Source organism: Urocampus carinirostris, chromosome 11 (genome assembly GCF_059441175.1).
Source record: "Urocampus carinirostris isolate Australia breed hairy pipefish chromosome 11, RoL_Ucar_1.0, whole genome shotgun sequence".
Classification (NCBI taxonomy): Eukaryota; Metazoa; Chordata; class Actinopteri; order Syngnathiformes; family Syngnathidae; genus Urocampus; species Urocampus carinirostris.
The window spans coordinates 31,470,029-31,490,885 of NC_142359.1; the positions used below are offsets into that span (position 1 = coordinate 31,470,029).

At 39.7% G+C, this 20,857-nt stretch overlaps 2 protein-coding genes and 1 long non-coding RNA gene across 3 annotated transcripts; 2 read left to right on the top strand and 1 right to left on the bottom strand.

Moving 5' to 3' along the window:
- Positions 1-2,055: 2,055 nt before the first annotated feature.
- Positions 2,056-2,806, bottom strand: LOC148357077 (uncharacterized). The gene is made up of 2 exons (XR_015852067.1): positions 2,547-2,806; positions 2,056-2,470 (listed from the first exon to the last, which is right to left on the bottom strand). It is a non-coding gene; the product is annotated as an uncharacterized LOC148357077 (long non-coding RNA).
- LOC148357078 (peroxisome proliferator-activated receptor alpha-like) lies at positions 2,341-16,446 on the top strand. Its single transcript, XM_088348031.1, has 8 exons — positions 2,341-2,513; positions 5,304-5,514; positions 7,174-7,307; positions 8,661-8,799; positions 9,929-10,134; positions 10,200-10,469; positions 11,633-11,876; positions 14,424-16,446. Exons 2-8 carry the CDS (start codon positions 5,331-5,333, stop codon positions 14,666-14,668), a joined length of 1,422 nt encoding a protein of 473 aa, XP_088204157.1. The 5' UTR covers positions 2,341-2,513; positions 5,304-5,330; the 3' UTR covers positions 14,669-16,446.
- Positions 16,447-17,551: 1,105 nt separating this feature from the next.
- On the top strand, positions 17,552-20,628 carry cdpf1 (cysteine rich DPF motif domain containing 1). Its single transcript, XM_088347418.1, has 3 exons — positions 17,552-17,725; positions 17,841-17,952; positions 19,489-20,628. Exons 1-3 carry the CDS (start codon positions 17,613-17,615, stop codon positions 19,597-19,599), a joined length of 336 nt encoding a protein of 111 aa, XP_088203544.1. The 5' UTR covers positions 17,552-17,612; the 3' UTR covers positions 19,600-20,628.
- Positions 20,629-20,857: the final 229 nt, after the last annotated feature.

Below are 20,857 nucleotides of genomic sequence, written 5' to 3' on the forward strand. Positions count from 1 at the left end.
TATATTGTGAAATTTACCAAATTGTGACCTACATGAGCCAAAGGTTTCATTTAGAGTCGCTACCATAATAATTAGTTTTGCATCATGAAGAACAATATTAAAAATGACAAGCATTTACATGTTGAGAATCTGAAATTATTATTATTGGTAGAATCCATCTCAAAAAATATTTTTTTCTTGAATGATAGCAAAAAATTATAATGATCAACTAGTTTTGCATACCCTATAGTAAGTATGACAATCGGACATTTTCTTTTGGAGACGACGTCGCATCGAGTTTACCAGGTCTCCTTTTCTCTCGATGTCTGTTAAGGGCCCCAAGCTTTTTACAATTGTTACTCGATCCTCGACTGTAAGGCGAGAGCCAAGTGAAAGTGTCCCACTCTCCCCCTGCTTCGTGTCCTTCAGGCAGAGCGAGGCGACGCCAGTAACAAGACGAGGACGCGGTCGCAATGTAAGATTTTAAATTCCTTTTTTTTTGTATTGTCGCAGGTGGGCAGCCTGGTGAGCATCTTTTGGAAGAAGACTTTACTCAACAGTCCCTTGGGGTGAGGTAGTAGGTTGTATAGTTTTAGGGTCCGTCCCGAACTGTCTGATGACTATACAACTTACTGTCTTTCCTGAAGCGGCTGTAAAGGCAGCGGTGTCATAAAGTTACTTCGGTCTTTGCATGTTGTCGTTGTTATTTCGCTAGTGTGTCAAAACGATGAATTGTTGTCAACCTGCAGAGGAGACTGTTGGTGTTCGTACAGGGTGAGGTAGTAGGTTGTGTGGTTTCAGGGTTGTGATTTTACCCCATCAGGAGCTAACTATACAACCTACTGCCTTCCCTGGAGGGCAGCATCTCATCTGAAGAGTCACATGTGACCGCTATGAGCACGTCCGAGTGTCTCATGGTTAAGTTTTACTCACTATGCTATTTTTATCATTTGTGTGATGTTTGGGAACTGTATTGTTTTTTAAAAAATAAAAAAAGCAAACTAAGTTTGAGTAATTTATTTGTATTGCTCTCAAAGAGCTTTTGTAAACTCGTGTGATAAGTCAGACAGAAGCTGCTAGTGTCCTTCTAACCAGCCTCAATGAGAGCATACGGCATCACTGTGTGGTATGCTGGATCAGAGGTAAGAGCTTAAGCCTGAGTCCGACCCAAATTTTGTCCCGGGTTGGGCCTAGAAAGTGAATCCTTACATTCGGGTCAGGCCACGCTTCTTTCTCACTGACTTTTTTTCTAAATCATTATCCACTCATCGTTCTTATTTGTCTCCCTGCTCCTCTCAAAGTCCTTCGCTATATTCTTAAGGACGTTCTGCTGCTGCTGTTGGTGGCCCATTTTTAACCCGTGAAAATTACCTAAAACTTTCACGTTGACTCTTGAAAAAAATTCACCAATGAAGGAAAATTGCAGGTAATGTAACCTTTGTAGATACAGAAATGTACAAGACGCCTTGCTACTTTAATTATCACTGGTCACTTCTTCACAGGGAAAAAAATCTTTTGGAAAAAAAAAGCTCAAATAAAAAAACAAAAAACAATGGATGCTTCTCGCACCGCCAAGGAATTTTTCGGGCAGTCAAGGTTCAAGCCAATTGGCCATTCAATTAAAACACCTGAATAAATTCGCCACGCTTTACAAACTCAATACTGTCCTCTAGCGGCCATAGCAAATATTTGTCTTTATTTAAAAAAAATCATAAATTGATAGAAATGACCTAGAGACTCCTTTTTGGACCTCAGAAATGTATGGTGGACCGGATTAAATCATCTAACGGACAGGATCCGGCCCGGAGGCCGTATTTTTGATCTGGTCATAGTAATTTTTGAATCTTCCACGAACAATTGTCTCCTTTTCACGCTATGTTTTGTCCTTATCAACGTCATGAACATTGTTTAGCAACGAGAATGGGATACAGACGCATTAAATAATTAAATGGGAAATGATAAAAATAATTATGATAAATTGGTAACTATTTTCAATGTAGTGCGTGAGCTCACCTTTTTTTTTTACAAATATAGATGCTCTTTGTAAAATGGGAAATATTTACACTTTTTAGATGATTTGTGTTTCTGACACGGTTTTTAATTGATCATTACAAACAAATTTGGCATGAGAATACAAAATCACCCCTTTTCAAAGGAACAATAAACGCTGCAGGATTACGTAAAGACAAAAACAAAATAAACAATAGGATATGTGTAACTCAATACAAGGGTTAGAGTATATTACATATAATTTGAACATTTTGATGTAATTTAAACAATCTAATTTCTGAAACCCGGAAATATTTCGGCTTCATTTGCTGTGATTAGTCCAATTCATAGGTGTTTTAGAAGGAGGGCCCTTTCGGTCGCTCTTTGTTGACGTCATTTCCAGCAGCCGGCCGAAGGGCGTGTTTACAATCAGCACCCAAACCAGACGAGGACGAGGAGGACGTTCGCGCCTCGCTCTTCGTTTTTCTTCGTCAGCGAGAACCTTTAGGATTCATCAGGAAATGCTTGGGTGCCAATTTGCTGCGGTAAAGAAAGCCACTTAAGTCAATGCGTCTTACCATGTTATGTAAGTGTGATTATGAGCTGCCGAAAGGATTTCCGTCTTCTGTAGGCATTGGGGAGTTGTTGTGCAGAATATTTCTCGTGGTTGAAATGACCTTGTCAGAGTCTTTTAATGGACTTTTAGGACTCGGTCTGGACTGTGGTTGCAGGTGCAATAAAACACAAATGCACCTTTACACAGCTGAGTCTAGTTCCACCCCATATTTGGTTTTGATCCATGTGACACGTGATTCTTTGTTGACATGCATTCTGCAAATCTCCCGTTTCCTCTTCTGCTGTGACCTAAATATAGAAGCCCTCTGTCAGGGAAGTAAAAGACAATGATAGTCCTATCCAGTTACACTCTGGCCAAGTGGACATTATTTAACAGCATTTGGAGGAAGTTGAGGTCAATTTTGTACATGCTTAAAGCCCCGGGGTGTGTTAAAGTTGAGTGGTTAGCGCAGCACAGTTCTGAAGTGATGGGATCAAACCCATATACCAGCCTTCCTCTGCAGAGTTTGCATGTTCTCCCCGTGCTTGTGTGGATTTCCGTCGGGCACTACGACCCAACACACACACATTCCAAAAACATGCATGCCAAGTTAATTGGCTGGTCCAAATGATCCCTAGATGCGAATGAACGAGTGAGTTTCCCGTCTCTCTGTGCACTGCGACTGGCTGGCACTGCCCATCCCAGCCATCTCCGGGCAGCGGGCAGGGGACACACTGAACTGGTTGCCAGCCAATCGCAGGGCACACAGGGACAGATAACTCAGGTTCCCATGACATGAACTGTGCCGCACAAGCGCTAACCACTGCGCCGCCGTGCTCTAAATAAACTAAATAAAAAGAGTTATAATAATATAAAGCTGCAAACACTAGATACTAGAAAACTCAATTGTGACTATATATGCAGTGACATTTTTCAATATTCCAACAACAATTTTAGACACCCTTTGAACCTATGGTTCAATTTTAGGTACGGCTGTACTTGCCCAAGAAACACCACAAAAAAGGTGACCCTACGACCCTAGTGGTTAAGGGACACACAAACACACACCTTTTAATCTGTATATGATCCCCCTTAGGGATATCATCAGGAGACTTGGAGTCAATTTCCATAGTTACTCTGATGACACCCAGCTCTACATTGCCGTGTCCCCCCTCATGACACAAGTCTTTTAAAGTGCATTTCATATTTTAAGTCATGGGTGGCAGAAAACTTCCTACAGCTCAATCAGGACAAAACAGAGGTCTTACTCGTTGGCCCTGAAAGTCAGAGAGAGAAACAAAACAAGATTTTAGACCTTCAGAATGCATTAAAAATGTTGGTGTATTTTCGACTTTAATCCACATAATCAAAAATATAGCAAATTTTGTTTTATCATCTCAAGATTTTCTCTCTCAGGCAAACCTGAATGTGCTGATGCATGCTTTTACATCTTCTCGTGTAGATTATTGTAATGCCATGCTCTCCGGTCTTTCCAAAAACAACATTGCCAGATTGCAGCTACTACAAAATTCAGCTGCATGTGTGCTCACGGCATCAGGAGTGAGCGATCACATAACACCAGTTTTAAAATCGCTGCTTTTGCTTCCCGTGCGTTTCAAGATCGATTTTAGGGTGCTTTTACTCGTTTTTTAATATTGTAACCGTCCTGGACCATCCTAGCTGTCTGATTTGCTTTCATTATCAGCCCCCGCGGTCCCTGAGGTCCTCTGTCAGGGATATGTTGACTCTTCTGGCTTTTGTTTATTGCTCGCCCTAAGAAGGTGTAATCAGCACATTGCTTTGTCAGGACATGCACTGTGCAAACATGTTCTTACATAGTCATTCAAACAAGAATGAATGACTCAATTGGGAATTCCATAGTGGTTTTGTAAGTGTGTAATAATGTCATTTGATGCTGGACAGTACTTAAATATTGTCGTTTAGGGAAAAGAGAGGTGCCCAGACAACTTATCACCTCAATCGTTGAATTTTTTTTTTTCCCACTTGATTCGTCGAATTCTCAAAAGAGAACATTTGGTCAAAATTTTATTGTAGGGAACACATAGATCATTTTGTCACTAGTTTACTCTGACCATGGAAAACGGGCAAAAATCTTGTTAACGATTTATTTTAAAAATAAAATCTGGTGTCAGAACAACTAGATGGCAGTGTGTTGTCTCATGTGGAAGAAAAACAGCGCCAAGAGAAGAGCATTGCAGCAAAATTCCTGATGAACATGGGACAACTTCTATGTAAAAGAAAGACACCACAGGAAATGGTGCACATATGAACCAACCATACAGAAAAGGCTGATTCTGTTGTAAATTGCTCTATTTTTTGTGGATTCATTAGATTAAATGCCATATTTTATACGTGTTTTTTTCTATTGGAATCACATCTTGGCATCAAATTTAGAAAAAAAAATCATTGTGGCCGGCGAGAAAGAACTTTTTTTTTTTTTAATGCTTAACGTTGCATAGCAAAACATTCTAAACTGCCACAAGCCTGTTTTATCCAGTCATATCAAATCACATTAAAGTGACTATTGTTGACTATTGTTGTAATCTGGAGTTGGGCTCGATTTTGCTCCGCATTAACGTCAGAACATCTGCTGGAGTCAATTACTGGAAGTTGGAGGGGGGTAGAGCATTTGTGGAATGGCTCAAACAGATGTCCCGGCATGCTTACTACACTACATTTGTGTTGCTTTATTACGGCTGCCTGGTTTGTCCTTGTCCAAAAAAGCTCCTCACATTTCATTGCTTGTCTTCTTTCATAGTCTGGTGAGTGAAGTGATCATCCAGTCATGGCAGGCGATCTCTATTGCCCCCCGTCCCCACTTGGGGACTCGCTCTTGGACAGCCCCCTGTGCGCGGACATCATTGAAGATCTTCGCGACATCTCCCAGTCTGTGGGAGAGGAGACTCTGAAGTTTGATTTCACGGAGTACCAGAACCCCGCTTCGGGCCCTGAGAGCACCATTGCTCTGGGTGAGATATCAGGTTGCAAAACAGTCAGTTGTGAACAAGCTATACATCAATATTAATACTACAAATTTGCTCTCTCGGCCCCCCTGTTCTCAGCAATATTCGCCTGGGGATAATGGATTATGACCAAAAAATTGCAGTTCATTTTAGATTGGCACAGTAGCACCCTTTATTGGCCCAAAACTCCCAAAAAAGCCATCTGCCTGCCTCCTCAAATAATAAATATAATCCTTAGAATGAGCAAACTAGATTTAAAAAAAAGAGTATAAAATAGTAATATTAAATAAATAAAAAGAGCACATTTTTCTCCATAAATAGGGGAAGATGATTTGGAAAGGTATAATTTACATTAAATTTCATTAAAACATACTCTGTTTCATTTTGAAATGACCACGTGACCTTTTAAAAGTGCAACGTGGCCATTGAAATAAAAACTTTGCCCACTCCGGATTTATTGCATAATTATGAACTTGCTAAAGGTTACTGTGGCGAAAAAAATAGCCCTCCTCGTCCTGAGTACTAGGTAGATCATTCTAAATCAAGGGTCTCCAACCTTTTTCAAGCTGAGAGCTACTTTTCCTTTTACTATTTAGCGCAAAGGGCACCAAGTTTAGCTCGATGGGTTGCAAAATATCTAAAAAGGCAGCTTGATAGTTAAGGTAAAAAGGTAACAAACTAAAAGGGAGCTAGATAGCTAGCTAAAAGAGTAAAAACCCAACTAAGTAGCCAAATGGAAAGCTTAAGGAAAGCAGAAAATAAAATATAGGTAGAAAGGAGGCCAAAATTTAGCTTGATAACGAGCAAATAAGAAGAAAATGTAAAAAGCTAGCTAGATAAACTGGAAAATGGCTAAAAAGGTTGGTATATAGGTTACTAAATAACTAAAAAGGTAGGTAGATAGCTAGGTACGAAGCTAAAAAAGCTTAAAAAGTAGCCAATAGCCATAAAAAAAACTGCACCTTTTTTGTTGATTCGCTTTAACGGTTTGAAAATGGGGCGGCAGTAGCTCAGGAGGTAGAGCGCTCGTCTTGGGATCAAGAGATCGCAGTTCAAATCCCGGCTCCTCCGTGTTACGAAGTGTCCTTGGGTAAGACACTGAACCCCTAATACCCCCAATAAGCAGGTTAGTGCCTTACATGGGAAATGTGAAGCACATTGTAAAGCGCTTTGGGAAGTCATTGACTTGAAAAAGCGCTACATAAATGCAGATCATTTCATTTACAAAGCCCATAAATTGGAATCTAGTTTGTTGTATTTCCTATAAAAGAAACCAATAAAAAGGTGAATTAATCCATTTGTTAGTACATGAATGGATTCTCATTCTATTCTTTTATTAATTACTTAAAAATCATTATCAATACTTGAATAGATTCTTTTGTCCTTGAAGCCCATGAACTGGAATGTATTTATTTGAATTTCTAAAATATCTTATCATGTTATCACGTTAAATAGGCTCTTTCAACCAATAAAAAAATAATTTTACAAGAAAATTATAATGACCCAGCATTGGTGAGCTATTTTCAGAACAGTCAGTGGGCACCTTAACTGTCCTTATGGGGCAAACTGGTGCCCGTGGGCACTTGGTTGGAGACCTCAGTTCTAAATGTAATAAAAAAAAATTTAAAAAAACTTGAGTGACTTTTTCCATGTCTTTGTGTGCAGACACCTTAACCCCGGCTTCCAGTCCGTCCCCGGGGCCCGGCGAGTCCTCTGCCCTCCTCAGTTTGGAGTGCAGGGTGTGTTCGGACCGGGCGTCTGGGTTCCATTACGGCGTGCACGCTTGCGAGGGATGCAAGGTGAGTCTCCGGTTTTCAATGAAAGGAGAGCAGCCTATGCAGAGGGCACATGACCCCGAGGCCAGTGGAAAGTTCCGGGGCTTTATTTGACTCGTCACCTCTCTCCAGCTTGGCTTTCTGCCAGCCCTGCAGTGACGTTCTTGCACTCAGACACGTGGCGCAGATATTTGACAGCTGCCCCTTTCGTTGTGTCCTCATGGCATCTGAAACATCCCCCAGGTTTATAATATAAATCAAGTGCAATAATATGAGTGTATAGTAAGAATGGTTAGAAAAACAGTGGACCTCCATTATAATGGATTCATCCATTTTGAGGTGCAGACCGCAAAGTGAAATTGCTATACAGCAGGGGGATAGAAACCTCTGGTTATTAGCTCAGAACCCCTTGTACCACCGATAAAAACATAAAAAACATAATTAATTATAAGCACTACTTATGTGTAACATATGTGCATGGGTTAAAATAAAATAAAAAGATAATATATATATATATATATATATATATATAATTTTTTTTTAATTATTTTTCTTTGGTGTGATGTCATTAGAGCTGGTGGAGTGGGGTAGCAGGTGGATGCAAAAGAGGGAAGGAGATTGTGACAGTGGATTAAAAATTATACTCCTTTTAAAACAACTTAGGATACTTTTTTTAATGGCCACTTTATTCTTGAGAATTGTCCTGATCAATGATTGATTACAGCCACATTCCTTAGCAAGGGTATCAATGCGGTGCCTTCTCATATTTTTTGATAATTGCAAACTTCTTTTCTATGGTTATTATGTTTTCTACTTTTCCCTTTAGCATCACACTGAGCTTTGGACCTAATGCCAAAAATACAGTACTGTATCACTGACTCACAAAGTCTTTACGAAAAACATTATCTTCTGAATTTAATGAAAAGAATGGTATTGTGGGAGATAGTTCAGCCAGTGGCATTAATTTATTTTTATGATACTCTGCCACAAACCAATAGCAGATCAGCATAACTTGGCATAAGCAGGAGCACGGCAAAGTTTTCATTTTAGACGTTTTTGGGGATTCAAAATCAGTTGTTGTTGTTGGTGGCGTATTGTGGGCAAATTGCTGTAAAAAGTAGCCCAAAAATATCTTACTCCACACTGTGAAGTGAAAACATTGTATCCCGAAGTGTACTGTTTAGTAAATGAAAAAAAAATCCAAAAAGGGTTGTAACTTTAAATTTATCGTGACTGCCACCCCTGGTGCAAAGTGTAACTGCACCATATTTTTCAAGCTCCGGCTCAAGCAATACCCCATATACAAATACAATGGTTCGGGAATTGTTGACTAAAAAATATTGCTGTTGCATTAATCCCTGTCCATTCTTTTGCTAGGGTTTCTTCAGGAGGACCATCCGACTCAAGCTAGAGTATGATAAGTGCGAACATCACTGCAAAATCCAGAAGAAGAACAGGAACAAATGCCAATATTGCCGCTTCCAGAAGTGCCTTTCAGTAGGCATGTCCCACAACGGTAGGTTTTTAATTTGCCCATTATAGTTCAAATTTTTCTACAGGGTTTATTTTAGGATTTGTTTTCATTCATTAATTCGGCTTCCGAACTGCTTATTTAGGGTCGGATGTGGGAAAAAAAGGGAAATATTATAAAATCAAAAAATAACATTAGACATGGACTCCAATACTAAATATAATCAAGTAAAACAGGAATATATAATGTCTATATTTATACAGCAAGTCCAAATCATTGTTATTATTAGTCTTTACAAAAATCAAAAACTAATACTAAAATGAGCTAAATGCCATTTTTTTGGTGCACAAAATGGGATTTTATGATTTCCTCAGAACTTTCCATGAAATGTAAGTAGAGTGGAACAAAAGTGTACAAATATTGAAAAAATGGGAACACATGGTACTGTTATCTCTCGTTTATCTTGGTTATCACAAAATGTGAAAAGGGCAAAATAACCCTCCATGCTTTTTTTTCTAGCATGTGCTTGCAGCAATAGTCGACCGAGGATAATGGATCTCGACTGCACGGGGGGTGTTAATTTAAGGCATAACAAATAGCCACCACGAATGAAACAAAATTGCTTTATTGGCTCCCACTCTTGGCAATAGGCGACTGGAGATAATGGATGGCGGGCAAAACAGTGCGGTTCATTTGAGGCAGGCATGTTTCAGGGCATGTTTCAGCAGCCCGGACCAAAGAAAATGCGCTCTGCTCGCTGCAGTGGTCAACTGGGGAAGCCTGGATTTCCTCTTAGGTGAGTCTGAATGCCACTCCTTCCGAGAAAAGTGCGGTGGTCCCCTCTCGCAGAAATATGAGATTTTGTATAATAGATTACAGTTTTACGAGCGCAGTTCATTTTAGACAGAAATACAGAAACGGCAAAAAAAAAAAAAAGAGTTGCCAAGCCCAACAAAAGTGCCGGTCCTCGCTCACAGCAATATGCAATTGGGGATACGGATAGCAGCCGCATGAGTGGAGTTCATTTTTTGGTGGACAGAACAGCAAAGAAAAGTTTACTGCACATCTGAAACACTAGCAGCCTCAAGGTCGTCCGCTTAATCCCGTTTGGCAGTTAACAAATCGAAGTCTGCTTGCGATTGCGCTAACTGATCGGATAGCCCTGTTCCGACAGCCATCCGCTTCGGTCGCATGCCCCAAGCCGAAAAGATGAAACTGAAAGCTGAGAGCAAGATGGTGAAGAAAAAGGAGGCCAAGGTGAGCCCCGCGCTCTGCGACCACAAGAACCTCATAAGCCGCATCCACGAAGCTTACCTGAAGAACTTTAACATGAACAAAGCCAAAGCTCGGCTCATCCTCAGCGGAAAGACCAGCGAGCCGGTAAAATGAGCATCACACTTTTCCTGCGTTTTTGTTCGGCCTGATTTTAACCGTTTCCTCCTCAGCCTTTCATCATCCACGACATGGAGACATTCCAGCTGGCCGAGAAGACGCTAGCGGCGCAGGTGGCGCTCAAGGGGGAGGAGACTGAGCCCGAGACCGGCCACACGGCGGGGGTGCTGGTTGCCGCCGTGGGGTGCGGCAGCCTCCGGCAAAGGAAGGCCGAAGCGCGCCTCTTCCACTGCTGCCAGAGCACGTCGGTGGAGACCGTCACTGAGCTGACAGAGTTCGCCAAAGCGATTCCCAGCTTCCAGAATTTGGATTTGAATGATCAGGTAGGGCCCAAAGTGTGAATCCCTTTTCTTTAGGTCTCCTGAAAAGGGGACATGGATAGTTGGATGGATGGATACAGATGCTAGTTTGCTGGCAAGGATTAATGGATGAACAGATGAGTGCTGTCAAGGATAGATGGATGGATAGATAGCAAGCAAATATGAATGTATGGATAATAGCAAGTGAGCAAGGATGGGTGGATGAATTCATTATAGCCAGTGAGCAAGGATAGGGGGATGGATCAATGATAGCTAGCTAGCCTTTATGGTGAAAGCTAGCTAGCTAAGATGGATGAATGATGGCTAGCATAGATGAACTATAGCTAGCCAGCATGGATGGATGGATGAATGGACAACAGTTAGCTAATTAGGACGGATGGTTGGATGGATAGACTTCAGCTAGCTAGCATGGATGGATGGATGAATGGACAACAAATAGCTAATTAGGGTGGATTGTTGGATGGATGGATAGATATACTATAGCTAGCTAGCTAGCAAGGATTGATCGATTGATGGACTTTAGCTAGCAAGCAAGGATGGATGGATAGATGGACTACAGCTAGCTAGCAAGGATGGATGGATGGATGGACTATAGCTAGCCAGCATGGATGGATGGATGAATGGACAACGGTTAGCTAATTAGGATGGATGGATGGATGGATGGATGGATAGATATACATAGCTAGCTGGCTAGCAAGGATGGATGGATTGATGGACTATAGCTAGCTAGCAAGGATGGATGGATAGATGGACTACAGCTAGCTAGCAAGGATGGGTGGATGGAGTATAGCTTGTTGATTCTCAAAAAATATGTAAAAAGTAATATGGAGGGTAGCTAGCAAATTAGCAAAACTATTTAAAAAATGAGGGGTTACAGTACATCAGCTAGGCCTCGTTCTTATGGCAGTCAGCTGTGTTACTTTGATTTTTTTTTAATTTTCATTGTATTTCTATTAGATTTTAAAGTTTTACTTTTGTTTTATTCCGGTTTTACTCATTTCATGTATTTTAATTTACATTATTTTCTTTTACGATTACAGTACATTATTTTTTTATTAGCATTTTTAGGTGTAGCTTTAGAATTTCCTGTAAGCTTGCTACACCACAATGTTTTTTCTCAATTGGAACTGCAGACTGTTTGATTTAAAAATATATATATTTGCTAGGTAACCCTCCTTAAGTATGGCGTTTACGAGGCACTCTTCACGCTGCTGGCTTCGTGCATGAACAAAGACGGTCTCCTGGTGGCTCGTGGCGGCGGCTTCATCACTCGCGAGTTTCTCAAGAGTTTGCGTCGGCCCTTCAGCGACATGATGGAGCCCAAGTTCAAGTTTGCTACGCGCTTTAACTCTCTAGAATTGGACGACAGCGACCTGGCGCTCTTCGTGGCTGCCATCATCTGTTGTGGAGGTAAGTCGGCGGCCCACTGAGATGATCAGCACCGAAGACGCATTTTTTTCGTTGATCGACAGAGTGGCGTGAAAAGTATTTGCCCCTTTCTGATTTGTGATCTTTGTTTTTTGCATATCACTCAAAATATTTTCAGATCAAGTTTTCAAACCGATTTTAAAATCACTGAGAGACAATCCAAGGAAATACAAAGCAGCCCATTTAAAATTAGTGCTCATGACTCCACCATAAGAAACACACAGGCCAAAATTGGCATCCATGGGAGAGTTCCCAGGCAAAAACCACAGCCCCATGCAAGAACACAGTCATCTCACTCTTGCCAAAAAGCATCTTTGTTATCTTCAAAACTTTTGGAGAAACATTCTTTGGACTGACAAGTCAGAAATGGAACTTTTTGGAAGCTGTGCAGCCTGTTACATCAAGCGTAAAAATGGCACAGCATTTGACAAAAACAACATGATGCCAATTGTAAAGCATGGTGATGGTAGTGTGATGGCCTGGGGCTGCTTTGCTGTCTCATGGCTGTACAACTTGCTGTGGTTGTCAGAATAATAAAATCTGGTGTTCACCAGAAATCCTAAGGAGAATGTCCAGCCATCAGTTCGTGCCCTCAAACTCAAGAACTCATGGATCATGCAACAAACGATCAAGTGGGATCCAAAAGGCACCAGCAAATCCCCCTCAGAACGGTTTATGAACTAAAAAACAAATTAAGGTTCTTGAGTGACCAAGTCAAAGTCCGGATTCAAATCCAATTGAGATGTTGTGGTGTGACCATAAACGGGCAGTTAATGCTAGAAACCCTCCAATAAGGCAGATTTGAAACAGTTTTGCAAAGAAGAGCAGGCCAAAATTCCTCCACAGCGTTGTAAAAGACTTACCTATTACCATTTATCGCAACTGTTTGATTTCTGTTGTACTGACAAAGGTGGCCCAAATCCAGGGGGCTGTTACTTTTTCACATAGGGCTGGATAGGATTTAATTTTTATTGTGCCTCAATAAATTGAATCAACATTTCAAAACAGCATTTAGTATTTTCTTGGGTTGCCTCTGTGTGATAATAAAGTTTGATAATCACAAACCTTTGAGAGTAATAAATATGCAAAACGACACAGAAAGCAGGAAGGGGGCAAATACTTTTCATGGTACTTGTTTTTTTTTTTTGACAGCCAAATAGCTTTGACATTGAACACTAGATATAAAATATGAAAATAATTGTGCTTGTTGTTTTTCTTAATTTGTTAATTGTTTTAAATGTAATTGAATTTATTGTCAACGATGTCAACATTGTGAAACATTGTTCGCAATGAGATTGGACACTCCAGGGTAAACATGTAATAAATACTTTAATGTGACATTGTGTCATCTTTAGTGCCTCCGAGGATATAAAAAACATCCATTCATTAAAAAACAACAGCATCGATTTGATTACTAGGAAAAATACATGAATTATCATACAATGCTAATTCCTATAAAAATATTATAGGTCCAGAAATTTGTATTTCTTTTACACAGTGGAATCCACACTTAGGTTGCCGCCATGTTTGTGCGGCATCCAGTCGCCTTGCTGTGCTCTCCGACACTGGGCCTCGCTCGCACAAGACAAAAAAAGTGCCACCTAGCGGTGAAATATTAGACACTTCTAAGTGAAAAAAGATACGCCTATCAGGATACAAGTCAGATAAAAAACATTTACAACGTACTGCTTAGAGACTGGCCTATTCATATTAAAAGTGCAATGTTCGTCAATCAAAAAGAATTGTACATCGTAACAGTATTGCAATGAAAATAAGGGCAATAACATTTCGTAGCAACAGGGAAAAAAAATCACAAGGTAGTTATTTTCACAATTCTGCCCATTACAACAAAAAAGTAGAAGAAAAATAAGTCACAACATATGTTTTCATATGGTTTACTTGTTTTTTTTAAATATTTTTTTATTTTAATATGCTGTAATCCAGAGGTCTTTTAATATTTTTGAAGCTGAGAGCTACTTTTTGTTACAATAAGAACAAAAAGTTACCCATTTGATATGCATGTCTAAACATGCTATTACCTAGTAATCACTATTTTAAGACCAGGTTGTCATTATTAGAGCAATGAGGTCATTGATATTTGCCGACTAATCAATCATTGCTCAATTATAATGATATACTACTTTGAAAACTTTAGTATAAGGCTCACCCAAACTTGTGAATAAATACAGTATATGGAGAAAATAAGGCAAATTCTTCCTTTCTATGCGGCTCAGTACCAAATGACCCACGGCCCATTACCTGGTCGCAGCCCGGTGGTTGCTGACCACTGTTTCAATAGATGTAAATGTAGACCTTTCCTTTACGCAATGCTTTACAGAATAATATTTTTTAGTGGATGCCAAGAGACACTGGGGACAAGTGTGGCACTAAAACATGCTTTTAATTGTAGTACTTTACCTTGAAGTTTAGCGAGCAGGATTCAAAAGCCTTATGTGCCTCGTGGGGTCCGCAGGTTATATTTTGCCCACCCGTGGTCTCAATTCTCAACTCTTTTCCTGGTCTTTGCAGACCGTCCAGGTCTGGTGGACGCCTCCTTGGTGGAGCAGCTCCAGGAGGGCATTGTGCAGGCACTTCATCTCCACCTGCAGGCCAACCACCCTGACAACGCTTTCCTCTTCCCAAGACTGTTACAGAAACTGGCCGACCTCCGAGAACTGGTCACTGAGCACGCCCAGTTGGTGCAAGAAATCGAGACCACTGAAGACACGTCCCTTCACCCCCTCCTGCAGGAGATTTACAGGGACATGTATTAGGAAAGGAATTTTTTGCTGGCAAATTTCTTTCATCAAAGTACTGCACCAAATGAATTAGAGAAGAAGAAATCATAATCAGAGGTAAGATCTGGCTTAAAAAAATCCAGCCCGGCCCGACCCAGGCTCGCGGGTATCAAAGCCCGAACCCGACCAGTTAACGTGATTTGCAGGACTGAGCCTGAAAGAAACCCCAAACGACATATTTTATTTGTGAGGAATCGGGAAAAGGGGGTGATTTACGAAACCTAATTAAAGCCTGTGTTTTTTAACGAGTATAAGTTAAAGAATGACTGTATAAACATTTACATCTTTTACACTTCTATGTCTGTGGAGGTTACATTAACCAATAATTTTCCATCATTGATGGATTTTTTTAAAAGAATTGACGGGAACATTTTTGTCATATTAATGGTTTGGAAATTAGACCATAAACCACAGCAGCATCAGTTCGTCCTTAAGAATCTAGCATTGCACTTTAGGATAGAGAGGCGGAGAGATAAATAAGAACAATGACAAGTGGGGGAAAAGGCAGCAAGGGAGAAGCCTGGCTCGACCCGAACATAATGATTGACCGTTTAGGCTCGACCCGCCCCAAAATTCAGGTTGGGCTCGGTTTAGGTTTTTACCTCTGATCATGAGTGTAAAACAAATACTATGGCAGCCAGGGTCTAACTCACATTCTATTAAATTTTGTGTTCCAATATTAGTTCCCAAAAAGATTCCCCATGTTGGTAGAACTGTATTCCCTCGCTACTTTGTACTTTGCGGGCTCAGTGCATAGCACTTTGAAAAAATTTCTGTGATGCATTATTACATATTGCTGCTAGCGGGGGCCGGCTGGGCCTGACGCCTCTTTTTTGCCGTGCTATCAACCGAAAAGCAAACTGTGTTCCTGTGGCTGCAATCCATTATCTTTGATCTCATTTTGGGGGGGGGGGGTGTAAGAATGGGGTGTCCTGTTTGGGCCACTGAAGCATGTCTTTGTGGCCTGCTTCAAATGAACTGCACTGTTTTGACCGCTATCAATTTTCCCCAGTCGACGGTTGCTTAGGGCGGGGCATGGAACAAATTTGTGTCATGTGTGGCAGCTCATTTGTTCTGTTTTTTACGACTAAAATAAACAGTACCCTTGCAGCCATATATTAAAAAAAGGTGTGTGTGTGGGGGGGGGGTTCTTTGGGATTTTTTTCATATAGCTGAGGTTTCCTTGTTAAATGTGATAAACGAAGGATTACAGTATTATTCGTGCAACTGTGCCTTTTACACACAAGTTAGATGTGTGAAATATTTCATACCTTTACAACAGTAGTTTGATCTATGGTTTGTTGTATTTTTTCAAACTATGTTAAAGTTTAAGTCAACCCTTGAATTCCACTGTAAGAATTATTTTAGAATATAAAAAATGCACATTTAGTTATTTTACAAGCTCATGATAAAAAAGTGAAATACTGATACTTGCTTAACAAGAAAATGTAATATTTTATACTTTTTTTTTTAGAAAATATAGTATATGAAATTATGTGCTGAAATCTGTATCGCGCACCACTATGTATTGCGTGTAATGAATGAGAAAGAAAACCCTGTATAAGGATTTTGTAATCTCTATCATTGTGTTCGGATCAAATTTTCAGGTTTGCATAAACTTTACTATAATAGAGAGATTCAGATATACTTTATTGTCATTCTTGTACACGTGTATACAGAACGAAATGTCGATACATCTGACCCGCACAGTTTCCTTGAATGTACAGATATAAATAAAGTTGTATTGAGTTGGAGTATTGAAGTACTAATAATATACTAAATACAGCACCTCAGGACTAATTATGTGAGCTCTGATTCCTTTTTTTTTTTTTTTTTTTTTAATAAATGCAGCATTTTTCTGTAAACATGGCAAAATGCTATGTGTGACCAAATTCCACCCAAAACTAAATAAGAATAAAATCGCCCTAAGTGTAGGAGCTCAAGTATATTGGGGTCTTGTTCACGAGTGAGGCTAGGATGGAACAGGAGATCGACAGACGGGTCGGTGCAGCGCCTGCCGTCATTCGGACCCTGTGTGGTAAAGCGGGAGCTGAGCCGAAAGGCAAAGCTCTCGATCTACCAGTCGATCTACGTTCCTACCCTAACCTATGGTCATGAACTTTGGGTTATAACGGATACAAGTGGCTGAAATGAGCTTCCTCCGCAGGGTGTCTGGGTTCTCCCTTAGAGATAAGGTGAGAAGCTCAGTCATGCGGGAGGGACTCTGTGTAGAGCCACTGCTCTTCCGCATTGAGAAGAGCCAGTTGAGGTGGTTCGGGCATCTGATAAGGATGCCTCCTGGAGGACTCCCTCAGGAGGTGTTCCGGGCATGTCCCACCAGCAGGAGGCCCCTGGGCGACCCAGGACACGCTGAAGAGACTGTCTCTAAGCTGACTTGGGAACGCCTTGGGATCCCGTCGGATGAGCTGGAGGAGGTGGCTGGGGATAGGGACGTCTGGGCTTCCCTTTTAAAGCTGCAATATTTAATATATATATATATATATATATATATATATATATATATATATATATATATATATTAAAGTGGCACGCTGCAATATTTGACCACTATGTCACTAGTGTAACCGAAAGCGAGTGCTAAAAAGTAGAGGGAAGAATACGAACTACGGACACTCAAAGTGACCAAAATGCAACATTTTTCTTCTGCCCAAATTTCTCGACTTACGAGTATTTAAAGATGAAGCACAAAGCGTGATAGGTAAGGGTTTTTTTTTGTGAATGACGACTTTTTTTTACAAATAGGACGTCCTAAATCATACTCAATGTCCCTTTAATTTAAATGTATATTTTGTGAATCCGTGCCGTTTCTCTCCAATCCCCCAGATGGCGGTAAAATCTCACACAACAAGATGATCGGCACTATAACAACCAACAAAACATTGCCCCGGTTAGCTAAACTATGGAGGAAATTTCACACAAAAGCCACAAAAAGATATTTACATGCCAGTTGTGCTCATTAAGTTGTCCCTATTCTTCCTATGGACAGAAACCACCAAACACCAGAGCTATCGTGTGAGTGAAACAAAAAGGAAATAAAGCAAATATAGACGTTTGTTTTGTGTTATGCTAACACCTTTAGCTATTTTCACATTCCCGGTTGTCTTAAACTGTATGTGTTGCCGTTCAGGTTGCTAGAAGAATGCTTTGTGACTAAAGATCCCTTCAGTCCTGATAAGGAGAAGTTCCTCGTTTTGGGCTCAAAATGCAGTTTATGTGGCGTGACTGTATGTGTTGGTTCGGTAAGAATTCATTTCTTGCAGATTTCAAATCTATGTTTCATCCATGCTCCGGTGTATTAGGGTAAAAGTATGTTATACTGTGTTCTTAAAACAATATATATTTTACCACCCAATACCGTGACATTGTTGTCATCAATAGACATTAGTCCTCATTTTAGCTGCATTGAATCGAATGCAACAATGATCAGCCTAGCTTAATCTTAGTGTGGGGTCATCCTTTTGGCACTAGCATGGACATTTGCAGTTTCTTCTGTAAAAGAAAATAGAGGTGATAGACTATAATCCAAGGCAACTATAAAGACATTTACAAAACCTCCTCCTAATTTAACTTAGTGAAATGAAAACAAAAAACATTTTAAACAGCCAGACACACAAAGTTCTTAACCTAAAAATGCCCCTGCTAGAATCTGAAAAATAATCTGTTCCTTTGAGGGTTTTTAAACCAAATCAAAATGGATGTGTATATGACTATTTAGACACGAGGTTGCAAGTGAAAGTGCTGTATAAAAAAATATAATGTATAAAAAAATAGCAAACTCTTATTTTCATCTTTTGCGGGATTTGTGTTGGCTTTTGGACTGTACTTGAATCAGGCCTTTTATTACTTATACCATTTTCAGGCTACACAAACAAAAAAAATCTGGAACAAGCATGAAATCACTCCAGAATAAAAATGTAATTACATGCTTGAAAAGAAAAGAAAAAGTAGTATGGATAAATAGGATAGTGCTAACATTATAGTGCTCGGAGACTGGCCCAAGTTAAAAGTGCATCAGAACAATATTGCAATGGCACGTAGCACAAACATATTTCCAAAATAAGAATGGAGACATAGAATATGAATGCACATTTTCCTTTACATAGTGTTGTTTCTTCTGTGTGTTCGTTTGATTCTGGGTAGCGAGAAGGTAGGTATTCCAGGAACAAATTTTTCACAGAAAATGGCTGCTGACAAAAAAAGTGCAAAAAATAAAATGTTTAGTGGAAACTTCCACTAATCAATGAGCCTTTGTTTAATTGAGAAGCTGAATAATTACGACATATATGTATATGCGTGTGTGTATATATATATATATATATATATATATGAATACATTAAGAAGTTGCTCATCTCAATAAATGATGTTTTGAATGAGAAATTATACAATCATGATTAAACATAGAGAGGGAAACATTTTAATATTACAATAATGGACAGTATATATTTTATATATATTTATATATATATATATATATATATATATATATATATAAAATGTAAAATTTTCCCCACAGTGTTTTCAGCTTCTTTAGGGCTCTGATCCTCTATGTCCTTGTTTTAAGGGACCCATAGCGTCTCGTGTTTGGGGTTAATAATTTGCTCTCATGATTTAATACTAAAGTCCATGATCAATCATGCGGTCCAATGCACACTATGCACTGCGCGAGCGTTGTGAAATTGATTTAATCTCCGTTTGCATGACGGACTCTCACTCCAATTCCATTGACTCAAATCTCAGAAAAACAAACCAAGATTTTGATTGTGTCAACTGGCAGGACTGCAGCCTGTTCTACACCAGGAGGTTTTGCCTGCGCTGCGTCAACAAAAACCTGCAGCAATTTCCTCGCCAGATCCAGATGGAGTTGTCCAAGAAGCTGCCTTCATAAGTTAACAGAATTATTCTTCAACTATGTAAATATTGAGCAACATCACAGTCCTAAAAGTATAAGGGTGCTATTACAGTTTTGAACGATTTAGATAGATTAATATGCATCACAATTACGGTTTGATATCAGACGCATTTATTAAATCCTTATCTATGATTCTAAAGGGGACAATTTGTATTATTTCGAATCTCCTAGTGCATTGGTTAGCACATTCGCCTAAAATGCTAAAGGTCCCCGAATCGAGACCGGGTGGAAACATATGTTGGCCTGGAGTGGCATGGGCGCCACCAGGTTGTACTTGCCCAAGACACACCACAGAAAATGGTGCCTCTACGGCCCTAGTAGTTAAGGGATCCAACCTACCAACCAACCAAACAGTAATTCATCTGAAATAAAAAACGTATCAATTTGAACGCTTAGCAAAAAGAGAAAAACATGAACAAGCATCTAAATGCATGATGATGTTCTAATAGTCAAGTCATGTTTATTTGTATTTATTTTTATTTGTTTGCACTACTACGATCCCCGTAAGTAAACACCCAATGTAAATATCTTCTGCTTTAACACTTTCTTGTGTAAATATTTTGTGTTCATATATATATATATATATATATATATATATATATATATAAATTCTTTTTATCTTTATCTTTTTTTTAATCTTTTATCTAAATGTGTAACTGGAGTGCCACGTAATTTCGTTGTCACAATATGTTCAACTCATTTTGTAACAATGATAATAAAGGTCTATTATATTATATTCTATAGCCCTTAATCACAAGGAGTCTCAAAGGTCTGCACAGACCAAAGATTATTGCAAACTACCGACTATTATTACACCATCCTCTGATCTAAAACCTACTTGAGGGCAAGGAAAAACTCAAAAAGCTCAACAGTTCCACTGAGGTTGCAGATCCAATGTCAGGGGGCAGACATTCCACGGTCTAGCTTGCAATAATCTGTGCTGTTTAGCCCTTTTTATACTCCTTGTGATTAAGGGCTATACAAATAAACATGTCTTGAATATTGTGGATGCTTCTTTGATTTCTCCGCTGGATGTCATTCTTGTGTCACGCAACTGAAAATGAGTGCTAAAAAGCACAAGGAAGACTAGAAACAACAATGACTCGAAGTGAGCATAAATCACCATTTCTTCTCAGTTTTTGCCCACCCTTTCGCATGCTTTTTTTTGGGGGGGGGGTATGGTACCTTTAGCGGTAATGTGGCCCCTCCAGGTGAGAGAAATTTTGTGTAAAAT

Bases quoted from the DNA above. Each gene is read 5' to 3' on its own strand.
- LOC148357078 (XM_088348031.1), top strand. From the start codon at position 5,331: ATGGCAGGCGATCTCTATTGCCCCCCGTCCCCACTTGGGGACTCGCTC. The intron at 7,308-8,660 runs GTGAGTCTCCGG...TTCTTTTGCTAG, and splicing joins ACGCTTGCGAGGGATGCAAG to GGTTTCTTCAGGAGGACCAT. The intron at 10,135-10,199 runs GTAAAATGAGCA...TTTCCTCCTCAG, and splicing joins GCGGAAAGACCAGCGAGCCG to CCTTTCATCATCCACGACAT.
- cdpf1 (XM_088347418.1), top strand. From the start codon at position 17,613: ATGGAGGAAATTTCACACAAAAGCCACAAAAAGATATTTACATGCCAG. The intron at 17,726-17,840 runs GTGAGTGAAACA...GTTGCCGTTCAG, and splicing joins CCAAACACCAGAGCTATCGT to GTTGCTAGAAGAATGCTTTG. The intron at 17,953-19,488 runs GTAAGAATTCAT...GTCAACTGGCAG, and splicing joins TGACTGTATGTGTTGGTTCG to GACTGCAGCCTGTTCTACAC.